Here is a 14,038-nt window from a genome sequence, read left to right as displayed (position 1 = left end):
TGTGTGTGTGTGTGTGTGTGTGTGTGTGTGTGTGTGTGTGTGTGTGTAGTTACATGCATGGCACATGTGAATGTCAGAGGACAACTTGAGTAGTCTGTTCTCTCTTTTTATCACGTGGGTCCTAAAGATTGAATTTAATCAGGCTTAGCCACAGGTGCCTTTATCCACTGAGCCTTCTCACTGACCCTAGACTGTGTCTCTTGAAGATGGATTTTATTTATTCCGGATGTGTTTGTATGGATGTCTGCAAATGGCTAAGTACATGTGAGCACCCAATAAGGCAAAAGGAGGAAGTTAGTTGCAGCGGAGCTGGAGTTCTAGGCAGTTGTGAGCCACTACATGTAGATGCTGGGAACAGAACTCAGACTCTGCAAGAGCAAACATGGTTTTAACTGCTGCTGCTGAGCTATCTTTCCAGCCCCAGACTATGTTGGGTTTTTTTTTGTTTTTTTTTTTTGTGCTGTTTGTTAAAAAAAAAAAAAAAACCTAGAACCAGCTCTGAAACTCTGAATTTTTTTTTAAAAAAATATATCCTTGAGCAGAAGAATTATTATGAATAGACAGGATAGCTGCCATCATCTTCCCTGGGAACAGAATGCATAAGTATGGTTCGTGTTCATCAATAGACAAGGACAATAATTGTTTGAGAAAATGAACCATTGAATGACAAAATAATGTTTATTTTACTAGATTGGGAAAAAAGATGGAGAAAGAAAGGCTATTTTTATGGACTGTGGTATTCACGCCCGTGAGTGGGTCTCTACAGCTTTCTGCCAGTGGTTCGTCTATCAGGTGAGTGGACCAGTCACAATCAACATCTCTCTGACTAACAACATCCCTTTCCAGGTGTGTGGTGCTCCACCTCGTTAGAGAAGGGCTATTCATTGTTAATTAAATTCATCCACCTGAGTTTTAATCATTGTTGAAGTTTTCATGCAAATTATATCTTCCTTCAAACTCCTTAATCTCTACCTGAGAGTTTATGGTAGTGAAAGCAACTGACTTTTATCCTGAAGCTAAGCAGGTAAAAATCTGATACCCCTTTTATGTCATAGCCTGCAAATTCAGCTTTCTTTGATAAACTCAGAAAATAAATGTATAATTTTGCTTTACATGTTTCACTGGTCATGCATGAATATGGGATTCTCCTACTTCATTTCCTTTCAGCTGAGAAATAAACTTGTTTCATAAAAATAGATCTGGTTCGTATGTCCCCGAATATCTACTGCTCATTTATTCTGTCTATTTCCAACTTTTTCTACCAATTCTGTCACACAGCCCTTTGGAACACCCAAAGCAGGGGTTGTTGGATGACGGATATGCTCACTAGCGAAGATGCTGTAGAACACTGATGTATACAACTTTGGGTTTTTTTGGCCCCTCCCAACTAAAGGCCAAAAGCTCCCCTTAACCTGCAATGAGCATAAAACATTACAACTGCAAGAATCTTCTATGTGCCTGTACTCACATCACTGGGACAGTTGGGGCACACAGAGGACTATTGAGGCCATTCTGGGCTACCTAGTGAGTCCTTCACACACACGTACACTCTCTCTCTCTCTCTCTCTCTCTCTCTCTCTCCACACACACACATTTTGTTTTTATTACAGGTGTTCCTGAGAGAAATTTTTCAAGAATGAGGAGGGTGTCTGTGTTGTTTTGTTTTTGAGGATTTTGATAGCCACAGAACGCTCAGAGGAGGGATTTACAGAAAATAAAAACACATGGACAGGTTAAGCTCTAAATTTGTGTATTTTTGAATATTGAATTCAAAAATTCAATATTCATTTGAATATTTTTTATTTTATCACGATTGTGGGAAATTGAACCCAGTGCTTTGTGATTGCTAGGAAGCATGTGGCAGACACATGTGACATGTGTCTTTATTAATTTCCTGAGGCCAGAGAGAGAGAAGGCTGGGTCAGTAAAGTGCTAGCTTGCACACGCATGAGGATCTGAGTTCAAGCCTCCGCATCTGTGTGATAATGCCAGGCAAAGCACATGCCTGAAATCCTAGTGCTGGTGAGGACCCCTGGGTCCTGATGGCAGCTCCTCTGGCCAAACTGTCAAGCCTCGGGTTCAGTGGGAACACAGGGAAATTAAGGCAGTCCCCTTAACCCTCTGTCACCCTCTGGCCTTCACTCACAGAAACATGTAGGTACACCTGCACACACATGCACACGTGTGTTCCTCTGGTTGGGGGTGTGACTCAGCAGTAGAGCATTTGTTTAATATGCACAGAATTTGGTTGAGTCCACACGCAAAGGTTTTTTTTTTCTCCAGTCATATTTATAAATGCTATGAACCCTCTCCAACGTTCCTCTCTCCTTGTGCTCGCAGGCGTGATCTTTATTTATGTAAGGGATATGAGAGAATGCGTCCATCAAGTCCCTGCTGGTATTAGTTTCCGCTTGGCTCTATTTAGTCTGTGGCTCTGGTTACACAGGCTGCCTCTGGCAGCCTCAGGTCTCCATCATTCAGTGAACCTTTCAGCAGTGCTCATTTCAGTTCATGTTCCTGCATTTAATAAGTGGTTGTTTTTGTTCCCGTAATCTGAATGGGCCATTTATTTTTGTGTACCTTAAAAACTGTTTAAAAGCATTAAGCCTTGAAAACAACTCAAAGAGTGGTAGCTGTGGTTAAAAGGATCCGGGTTTCTGCACAGTAACTATCTTCCTGTCTCCTCCAGGCAGCCAAGAGTTATGGAAAAAACAAAATCATGACCAAACTTTTGGACCGGATGAATTTTTACGTTCTGCCTGTCTTCAATGTAGATGGATATATTTGGTCATGGACACAGGTACCCACTGTGCATACAACTGCTGCGTTTAAGTAATGCGTTGGTCGCTGCCTTTAGTGTGCAGTCATTGCTGCTTATTAGGTTAAAGTCTGGATAACTGTTTGATTCTAATTCAGAGAAATAAATGTATTTTTAATTTTTTAAAATGTTTTTATTTAATCTTTGAGAATTTTATACAGGATATTTTGACCTTATTGATTCTCTTCTCCCAAATTTCCAGATCTGCTCCCACTTTCACCCAATTTCATGTTTTTCTCGCTCTCTTAAAAAAAAAAAAACAAACAAACAAACAGAAAAACACGGTGTCCAGTTTGTGTTAGCCAACTACTGTTGAGCCCTGGCCTTGCCCTGGAGTGCTTGAGATACCCAGAATCGCTCTATTAAAAAAATATATGTTCTCCCTCTTCCAGCAGCAAGCAAATGTCAGTAGCTCCTCAATAGGGGTGGGTGGGACTCGATGCCCACCTCCTCCACCCCTTGCTGAAATGTCTGGCCTCAGCTTGTCCAGATCCTGTGCATGATGTCATGTCCCTGTGAATTCACATGTAAATCTGCCCCGTTATGTCTAGAAAACACTGTCACCTGCAGCTCTTCACAAGCTTTTCAACTCCTCTTCCCCATCGATTCCTCCGCCTTGAAAGGAAAGGTCTGATACAGACCTCCCATTTAGAGCTGAGTCCCGCTCAGGCTGAGCATGCCCATGTTTCCTATGCTGCACCCACTGGTCAATCGTGATGTCCTGATTGCACGGGTGTCATTAAAATAACAACTGCTTTTTCAGGCCTGTAATGGTCATTTTATTAGTGCACAAACTTAATCAACCATTTTTAAACTTATCAAAAATCTTCATCAATGTTTAAAGTGTTAAGGTTAAAAATTATGTATCTGAGAATATTAAAAATTGTGCTAACAAAATCTCTTTATAATAAAGAAGCTCAGGTTAACTATAGAGATTTCAAATAAACTTGGAGACACCTACAGAGAGAATCTGTAACAATGAAAAGTGCAACTGACCATGTGCACACACTCTGTTGTCCCTTCTGGCAGGACCGAATGTGGAGAAAAAACCGTTCCAAGAACCAAAATTCCACCTGCATTGGCACTGACCTCAACAGGAACTTTGATGTCTCGTGGGACTGTGAGTTGCAGATTTGGTGTCAAGAAAATGGCTTTGCATTTAGACCTTGAGTTTAAATAATCCACCTACTTATTTCAGCAAAAATAGAGATCCCCTGAGTGAGTGCTGACTTCCTTGTCTATTAGATGGAAGATAATCATCAACACCCTAGGAAGATTCTGAAGGGTTTCTGTGGGGAAGTGGGGAAAAGATATTATGTATCTATCAAGCCACCTCTTACAGAACACTTAAAAAAAGAACTAGAAAAAACAACAGATATACAAAAACAGTAATCTGGAGCGATCTTGGGTCCTTCCTCTTTCTAATCTGATAGAAGTTGATAAATACCAGTAATTACAACCAATATACAAGTAATGATTTTTCAGATGCTTAACAAAGAAGCATTTGGGACAGGGGCAGTAAAAAAAAAGTTTAATAGGAATACAAAAGCATCATTGGACATTGTGCATTGTACAATTCCTGTGGCACTGTATTCCAGGAATACAATGTCAAATACAATGGATGTGAGACCTAGATGATGCCATCATTTCTACACAATCACAACTTTATCATTACAGACTTTTGAGGAGACCATACTTCTGCCCCAATTTGTGCATTTCTTCTTTGTCTAATCTGATTTTATAAAGGTCACCATATCTTTATACCACACCACGATGAATGTTAAACTAGCAGTAGCGAATCCTAATCAAGAGAATTCTGAGAAAAACTGAAGAAACTCAGGCTCAAGGCAGGCGATTGATTGCAGTTCTCCAAGAACCAGTGCTGGGCTGAACAGGAACTGGTGTGGATCCGGGTCTCAGCCTTGGAATGACTGTGATCTGTTTTGCTATGACCTGGAAAAGGAGAGCAAACAAGGCAAGGATACCCCCCAGAGTCAGCCTGTGAAACATGTGCTCAGAGCCTCTAGTGACTGTCACAGGAGCTATATCTCACATGAACCCGCATCAGAGGAGGCAGGGGAGGCACTAGTGCACGCTGTGATCTCACACACATTTCTTCCGTAGCTTCTCCGAACACCAACGACCCATGCAAGAATGTCTACAGGGGCGCTGCACCCGAGTCTGAGAAAGAGACCAGAGCTGTCACTAACTTCATTCGAAGCCACCTGAACTCAATCAAGGCTTACATCACCTTCCATTCCTACTCTCAGATGGTATTATTTCCTTACGGCTATACATCCAAGTTGACACCCACCCACCAGGACCTGGTAAGTTAAAAACAAAAACAAAAAACTGTGGTGTGAACATTGACACCATCATTTACTTTCAGTCTGGCTGTTGTTGTTATTGTTGTTCTTGTTTTTATCAACTTTGAGGTTTGCTAAAATGGTGTTTGTTTGTTTGTTTGTTTGTTTGTTTGTTTGTTTGTAGACAGTTCTGGGGTCTTACTATGTAATTAGGCTCACTGATTCAACTTCACTATGTGACCCCACGGAACTTCCCCTTCACCATCCTCCCTACCTCAGCTCCCCAAATCCTAGAATTACAGTTTTGCTACCACACCAAGGCCTCACATTTAAAAGACCAGAAAAAAAAAGATAACTAATGAAGTCTATTCTGTAGTTAAAATAATGATCTTTAGAATTTTAATTTGATAATTACAAACATATATTTGATTGTAATTCTAAGAAAACTTCATAAGGAGGAAATGTCTAGGCCACCCAAAACAGAAGTCTAATATTGAACGGCCTAATGTACACAGTAGAATAGAATTCTGATATAGCAGTGTTTAATGCTTTCTTTGAGTTGTACTCTAAAAGCACCCACTCTAAAATCATGCATGGCCAAAGCCTTATGAATCAGTAGAGACAGTAGCTTTAGAAAGAACACCCTGCGCACAAGGGGACGATCTTGACTTAGCATGGAATAGCAGTAGCTAGAAGACAGAGCATATCCAGTCAATGCTGGGGCTCAGATACTTCCTGAAATCAACTTAGAAAAAAAAATGGGTCAGGATTTTTATCTTGGCATCACTCAGTTGTAGTCATCTCAGAAACGTTTAATGTTAGCTAAATCCAAGACTTCAAGCAGCCAGTAATTTCACATGAAGAACATTCTGTGACTTACCTTCTGCTTATGGTCCAATCTAGTTAATTATCTGAACCATGAGTTGATTAATGTGTACAGATACAGCAAGGCAATCGCATACTGTTAGGAAGGGTAGGCGGAACACACCAGCAGGGCAATTACATACTATTAGAAAGGGTGTGAAGAACACGCCTTTCTGAGTAAATTGAAAGTTTTTACACAGAGGCCACATTAATTTTAACTAAAAATATATTTCTTAGCTACATACATTTATACATAGCAATGGAAAACGTTTATTCGGAGTACAAATACATTGGAGGCTACATTAATTAATTTTCATTCCAACAATTACTCTCCTATCACAAGCAACTGATTAAATGTGATGAACAGCCACTCCAGAAAAGAAACTCTAATATAACAGAACCATTTTAAAGATGAATAAACCACACTGGACATGTAGCTCAGTGGTCAACTGTTTGGCTAACATGCAGCGTCCTGTGTTAGATCCAAGGTATTGTGTGTGTGCGCACACACACACACACACACACACACACACACACACACACCATGAGTTGAAGATTGAAACAAAAATGAATCAACTCCCTTTCTTCTCTTAGCACAACTGAAGCAAGTTCTGCATCAATAACAGACCTATTACAGAGAAGGGGAGGGGAGAAAATGATTTTGAGAGGGTCGAATACCTAAAGCCGAAGAGTCTGAAAGAAAAGACGCGCCACCCTGGAAAGGTGCCTCAGCTGCATTGAGCACTTGCTCTTGTAGATTACCAAGGCTGATACCCAGCGCCCACATGGTGGCTCACAGCCATTTGTAAATTCAGTTCCAGGAGATCTGTTACCTTCTTCTTACCTCCACGGGTGCAAGCACGTGGTGCTTTTGCACACATGCAGGCAACGTTACAGAGAGGTAGAGAGGACACAGCATAATCTCATATAATGATTGATCGCACTTCGGCAACGTTTCTTACCTAGCAATTTCTCTTACTTTAATCTTTAAATGCTAAATAACCTGTAAAATTGATTTTTTTAACTCATCAGAAATGCATTGAATTCATGTAGCATTCTGCAATCCCCTCTTGCTTCCCTCTCCAGCTCAAAGTTTCGAGGATTGCCACTGATGTTCTCTCAACTAGATATGAAACCCATTACATCTACGGTCCAATAGCATCAACAATTTGTAAGTTTTTCCTGTCATATACTGTGACTGTTTCCCTAAATCTTATGTGAATACTGAAAAGAATTATCATGTTTATAGATTATAAACTCCAGCTCTTTCAAAGAATTTTGCATTAAATGTGAACCTAAAGAATAGAGTGTGCCTATCGCCTGAGATAAGGAAGTTTTTGAACCAAATTACAATAAACTTTTAAAAGGCTATAAAATTAAGAGAGATTATTAAATCAATAGAAATTTATAGCTTAATTCATCTATCATCCTGTTCTCCAACACCAATGTTTCATCTTGAGCAGAACTAACAAGAATTAGTTTGGGCAGAGGCTACATCTACTCTCATCTCTTTTACATAAATTAAATTGTCTCTTCTTTGGCCTTTTTTCTATTCTCCTCACTAATCTGGGTGTGAGATGTGTTGTGGTCATTTTGGGCATAGACTCATATCCTTTCATCCCTCTGGTCTGTTCTTCCTGTTAGAGGCAAATGAATTTCTGTGGTAGTGTAAGAAGAGAGATAGTAAGATTTAAATTCTCTTTTGTTTATATTCTCACCCCATTTCTAATTCTTCAGTATTTAATAGACTTGCATAACTGTTGGCATTTTACTTAGATTTTACATACATTGACTTTCTTATCTCTTATTCCTTCTACATGAAATCAGAAAACTTTTTTCAAGGTCAGCTATTTGTTTAGGCTTTAATGCCAGAATGGCCTCTGTTATGACTACCCAACCGTAGTGCAAGCAGCCACAGACGACAAATTTAAAATGAGCACGGCTATGCTATGTATAAACCCTCATTCAGAAAACCCTGTATAATCTGTCAAGTCTCAGACTGTGTTCTGAACATTATCTTGTAGTTGTTCATTGATTCACAAGCTGGTCACTGGGCTTAGCACTCGATTCTTATGATCTAAATCAGTCCTCATCCCAAAAGATGTGCAAGTATTACCTGCCAGTTACACATAATGGCGAAGGAATGACAATGTTATACTAAAACCAAGGTTCTCCCTGATGTACACATTGCTTTCCTTGTTTGGTTTTTGTGACTATCCAAGCTTTTCTGTTTCAAAAAATCCATAATAACAAAAACGTCATTTTATTTTTGACGAAGACCAGACTCTGTGGATAAAAATTCTTTCTTCTCTTATAGCAAGAGTTATAGCTATCAGGGTGTCCTCATCAAAGCCCTCCCCTCAGGAATCAGGGAACCCTGTAGAAAAGGAAGTAGGAAGAGTGTAAGAGGCAGGGGCATGGAGGACATGAAGAAAACAGGCCCTCTAAATCAATAAAAGCAAAGCATCTACGGATTCACAGAGACTGAGGCAGCAAGCACAGGACCTGCTTGGGTCTGCACCAGGTCCTCTGTGTATACACTGTGGCTTCCAGTTTAGTGTGTGTATGAGATTACTGAATGTGCGAACTCTGACGACTGTGCTACCTGTTGAGCTTTTTTTCACTCTGTCTTGTCCAACTCCAATGTGTTAGTTTTTTGTTTTATTTTTGTTTTGTTTTGTTTATTATCATCCTTTAGAATCCTGGGATGGAAAGGGAGTGGCTCCAGATGGGAGAGGAGGTGGAGAGAAACTTAGAAAAGCAGAGGAAAGGAAAACATAATCAGAATATATTATGTAAGAAAAATATCTGTTTTCAATAAAAGGAAAAAATTAAGAAGAGTCATAATTATAAGCTAGTATGTGCATAAGTGAGTCAGCCCCTCAGAGCTTCTCATACCACAATGCGGGACATGAACAAGAGTAAAATTGCTTTCAATAAACTTGTTCAGTGAAAAGTATGTCCAAACTTATCGAAAAACATTTATTTGACTATTTTCCATTTGATCACTATAGTGATCAAAAAAAAAAAAAAAGTAATTTCAGATGCTGAAATGAAAAACCTAGCAAGCTTACATTCTAAATATAAGTAAAAGGGAAAATAGACACAGAAAACAGAGAATGTATTACCTGTAGATTTTCCTTTAAATTATTGCTAATGAGATCGTTTATTTAGCAATAATTTATTAATTATGTTATAATTATTGTATAACTTTCATTTTATTATAATTGTTATATAATTATATGTAATCATGTATTTTGCATAATACAATAATTACCATATAATTAATAATTTTTAATAATCAAAAATATTTCATCTAACATTTAATGTATATAAAGACTCGAGATAACTCATTGTTATTTATCAATGTATCATCTACAGGAAACTTATTTCTAATCTAATTACACAGACAGGTTGAGGTGAACAGTATACAAACAAATGAAAATGTAGGAGAAAAACGTGTTAAATATCAGATAAAGTAAATTTCAGAGCCCAGCATGGTGGTGCATGCCTGTAATCCCTGCACTCAGGGAGGCAGAGGTAGGCAGATCTCTGTGAGTTCAAGGCCAGCCTGGTTTACAAAGCGAGTCCAGGACAGCCAAGGCTACACAGAGAAACCTTGTCTTGAAAAGCAAAAAAAAAAAAAAAAAAAAAAAAGTCAATTTCAGAGCAAAACCAAAGAAACATTAGTAGAAACGAGTGGCTCGTCCACCGCACAGGAAGTAATCCTCAGCGTGTGTACATTGCCTCCTCCCACTACACTTTGTCAATAATTCAGCGTTGATTTCCCCAGCTTTCTTCCCGCATGTCTTCTCACTGAGGCCCAGTACGGCCTCCTTTCTCTTCTTTGGCCCTCTCATGTCCCTGTTTACCCTGTTTTTGTTAACAACATGGGTCTTTTCACTGCCCAAATTGAAGTTTTAGCCATTTCTGTCAAATTATGTCACCCGCCACCCCACTGTTTCTCCTGGTGTTCTGAGTCTATCTTGACTCTTTCACGTCACAGGGCCTGCCAGTGGCTGTCTAGGCGTTCTGGTGTAGATTAACAATTACAGCAGAGTACAAAAGTGCCTGTTCTTCTTTTTTTTTTTTTTTAGAATACTTGTTCATCTTTTTTTTTTTTGTATTTTATTTTTTTCTTATCAGTTACATTTTATTAACTCTGTACCCCAGCCGTGTCCCGATCCCTCATTCCCTCCCAGTCCCTCCCTCCCTCCCTCATCTCCACCCTGCCCCTTGCCAAGTCCACTGATAGGGGGGACCTCCTCCCCATTCATCTGATCCTGTTGCTTCTTTTAAAAAGTCTGATTGAGTCTGCTTTACAAGGTTCCCCAAATATTCATTGCTTATTTCACTCCTGCTTAAACAGACCCCACAGATCCCTAAAAAGCCCCTGGCTTTTCTGTCCTTGGAGTTCAACTGCTAGAATGCCTGTCTTCTCCCCACACCTGATGTGGTCTGCATCATAAAAACGGGATTTGACAAGTTTGTGCTCTCACCCTATTCACCAAGCACAGTATTTTCTCATTTAACTCCTTATCATTTGGTGCACCTTCTCTGTGGTATTCACAACATGTGCTCTCACTAAAATTTTTCACCTTCTTTTTGCCTCTAAAACTGCAAGATTCTGCAATTGCAACTTGTCTTTGAAGCTTTACCTTGCCTGCCCTCTCCGAGACCAAACAAAGCTATTAGTTCAGGATTTAGTTGGTTGGTTCGGTAGTGTGTTTTTGTGTTGTGTTTGTTTTTTGGTTTAGCTTATTTTTCTGTCTGAGATGAGTTCCCACTCTGTAGCTCATCCTGGCCTCCCTGCATGCCCTGTTGAAGCCTCTCTGTGCTACTGGGATTAGATGGGCCGCTTCCTGTCCTCAGCTCGCATAAAGTGCACTGAGTGTGTTAGAGATTTCACAGACAGCTCCTGAATAGTTGAACTGTATCTCTTCCCACCCAAATATTCCTTCTTTCTTCAAACTTGCTTTGAATTCTTATTTTTCAAGCTTAAGATGTTGGTATCAGTTAAGTGTGTCCTTAAATACCAATGAGTTTACATACAAAAATACTATTCCATTACATAAAGGAAAACATATAGATGCATTTACAGTGTATTGCATATTGTATATTATGTGTAATCACCTACATATTTAGTATGTATGTTCATACACTATAAATATATACACACTCAGAAAGAAACCTCTCTTTATAGGTTTATATCATTAATCATTTTTTTTTTTACCAAATAATGATATCTTTAGTAAAGTTCCACAAAAAAAACAATGATATAAAATTTGGATTAGAGTGTTAAATAGACCTTTAAAATAGCTAACTTAAACTATTTTGGCCTTAAACAATTTTCTCTGACAGCATAAATAATGAGAGATTGAAAGTGTGCAAAAGAATGAAATTTTGCACAGTTGCTGGATACAGTTTCCAATGACCAGTGAAGCCTCTTTTAGCTGCTAGCACTCCCTCAAAATTGCTCCATTTGCAGCAGTGTGAACCCAGAAAGTAAACTCAATTTGTTATTGACCCACAAGAATATAATTCATGTGACATGAAATCATAAGGAAAGACAATCTGAAGGAAAGACGAGGTCCACTAGAGAAAAGCAGGAGGGAATGGCGGATGACAATAGAAGCGGATGAATAAGAAAAAGGTATAGAGACAGACACGTATTAAAATGTCATAATGAAGTCACTTTCTGTGCTAATTTTTAAAAGTAATTAAAAGAACAAAAAATAAAAAATTTCAGTAAAGTACATATTTAAAATATATGGTGGATTACAATGCATCTGTACCATTTACAATATTTGTCATTACCGCAACTCACTATAAATATAATTACTTTTATTGTTAATTTTACACATGCAATTTTAAGTGTGTGTCTGTGTGTGTGTGTGTGTGTGTGTGTGTGTGTGTCTGTGTGTGTCCGTTTTCAGGCCAGAGCCAACATTGGGCTTCTTTCTCTATTGTTCTATACCCTAGTTTTTATTTCTGAGACAAGGTCACTCATTGAACCTGACACTCAACAGCAGTTGGCTAGACAAGATGGTCAACAAGCTCTGGGGATCCCCTCAACACCGAGGATCCACTCAACACTGACATCAGGCATGAGCCACCACCTCGGGCGTTTTCATAGGTGCTGAGAATCCAAGTGCAGGACTTCCTGTTTGCACTACAAGCACTTTACCCTCTGAGCCAACCGCCATCTTCTACACCCATGATTCCCACGTCATTAAAAAAGGAAAAGGCCTCAGTACTTGCCTCTAATATAATATTTACTGATTCTGTTTTGCAGACCCGACATCAGGTTCTTCTTTAGACTGGGCTTATGACCTGGGCATCAAACACACATTTGCCTTTGAGCTCCGCGATAGAGGAAAATATGGTTTCCTTCTTCCAGAATCCCGGATAAAGCCAACATGTAAAGAAACCATGCTTTCTGTCAAATTTATTGCCAAGTATGTCCTCAAGAACACATCCTAATGAATAGCCCTTGGTTTGGAATTTGCCAGTTAATCCTTGGGTGGAGCCCTTTCCTGGAAAGACAGCCTTCAGCATCACCTGGATACATCCTTCTTTTGCTCATAAAGCCCTGCATTACTTTTTTCCTTGTTTTCATTTACTCCCAATAGCCATCCAATATAGCTTTAAGTAAATCCATTTAATAATCTTCTCTGTAAGTAAAACTTTAACCTTGTAGAAAGCACAATTTGAATACTCCTAAGTGATATGTGGTGTACATGGGAAAGAAATGAAAACTTTTTCCCTCCAGAATCTGATTGGCTCCCTTCATGCCATGTGCTAATGAAATGAAAAACATATTCTGATGCTTTACAAAGGCCCTTTCTGTTTTTAATAAACTATATTCTCAGCATTTCTCAATTAGCCTTAATAGTCTGTGTCAACAGTTCTTCAGTTTGATGGCAGGAAACAATATCCTCAATTTTCAAATATGTGATTTGTATTTCAAACATATATTTTTCTGATAGAAGTGAACATTGTTTACATCTTCAAAGTAGCAAAAGACAATGGAAAGAATAAAAGAATTCATGGAGAGATGAATTTAAATAAGCTTTAAATAAGGAATCCAGCTCCCATCTGTACAAGGATCATTAAGTAAAACATAGTTTAATATAATCTGCAGTATTCATAAAAAACTTTCTCCCACATCATTCGGCAATTATAAACACAACTGAGCTAGTTTGCCTTCCCAATGCATACAAAGAAGGCCAGTCAACACAGTAAAAGTTGGTGACTAGAAGTCATGCTAACCAAAGAAAGGACTGGGGCAGGACTGGCAGAGACAAACATTAGAGGGAGACGGGGGCACCCTTCAATTATATCACCTTGTGCTGATATAATACCACAGTGTTCAATTCTAAAGGAATTAAAAAATATTCAGGAGTAAAATGTTAAGTGACCATGAACAAAAAGCATAAATTCTGTTTGTCTCAAACACAACACTCCAATACAGTAATAATGTCATAATGTCTTTCTGGAAACATAACAAAAAAGTCACAAATTTTATAGGTTTTAAAATTGTCTCTAGGACTTAGGCAGGCAGACCGATCAGAGCATGAAAATTCCTGATGTAGGATATTCTTATCCTGGGGCTTGATGGAAGCGCAGGTCTATAAAGAGTTTTATCTAATACTCACTAAAGTGTTAGGTCAAACACAGAGGTGAGCAATAAACAGCAATTTGATTATTTAAAAATAGCTTAGGAAAAATAGCTTAAGATAATTGGGCTCCAGACCTCACAATCATAGATTCCAATTACCTCAACCAAGGACCATGCATGGAAAGGACCTAAAACCCCTGCACAAATGTAGCCCACACACTCAGTCTCCAAGTGGGTTCCGTAGTAAGGGGAGTAGGTGCTGTCTCTGGCATGTACTCAGTGGCTGGCTCTCTGATCACCTCTCCCAGGCTGGTGCAGCCTTGCCAGGCCACAGAGGAATACAATACAAGCAGTCCTGATGAGACCTGATAGACTAGGGTCAGAGGGAAGGGGAGGAGGACCTCCCCTATCAGTAGACTAGGGGAGGGG

At 39.1% G+C, this 14,038-nt stretch overlaps 1 protein-coding gene across 1 annotated transcript in view; it reads left to right on the top strand.

Annotated features, from left to right (window-relative positions):
* Nucleotides 1-12,870, top strand: part of Cpa3 (carboxypeptidase A3) — a 27,243-nt gene extending 14,373 nt beyond the window's left edge. Inside the window, exons 6-11 of the mRNA XM_055626082.1 lie at nt 691-792; nt 2,690-2,800; nt 3,848-3,938; nt 4,943-5,145; nt 7,075-7,159; nt 12,284-12,870. Of these exons, the coding sequence (XP_055482057.1) occupies nt 691-792; nt 2,690-2,800; nt 3,848-3,938; nt 4,943-5,145; nt 7,075-7,159; nt 12,284-12,471 (780 nt within the window). The 3' untranslated portion in view covers nt 12,472-12,870. The remainder of the gene's footprint in view (nt 1-690; nt 793-2,689; nt 2,801-3,847; nt 3,939-4,942; nt 5,146-7,074; nt 7,160-12,283) is intronic.
* The last annotated feature ends 1,168 nt before the right edge of the window (nt 12,871-14,038 follow it).

Source organism: Psammomys obesus, unplaced genomic scaffold, assembly GCF_907164565.1.
Source record: "Psammomys obesus unplaced genomic scaffold, mPsaObe1.curated_primary_1811, whole genome shotgun sequence".
Taxonomy (NCBI): Eukaryota; Metazoa; Chordata; class Mammalia; order Rodentia; family Muridae; genus Psammomys; species Psammomys obesus.
Note: the sequence above shows the minus strand (reverse complement) of the source record. Positions and strands in the feature narration are given on the sequence as shown.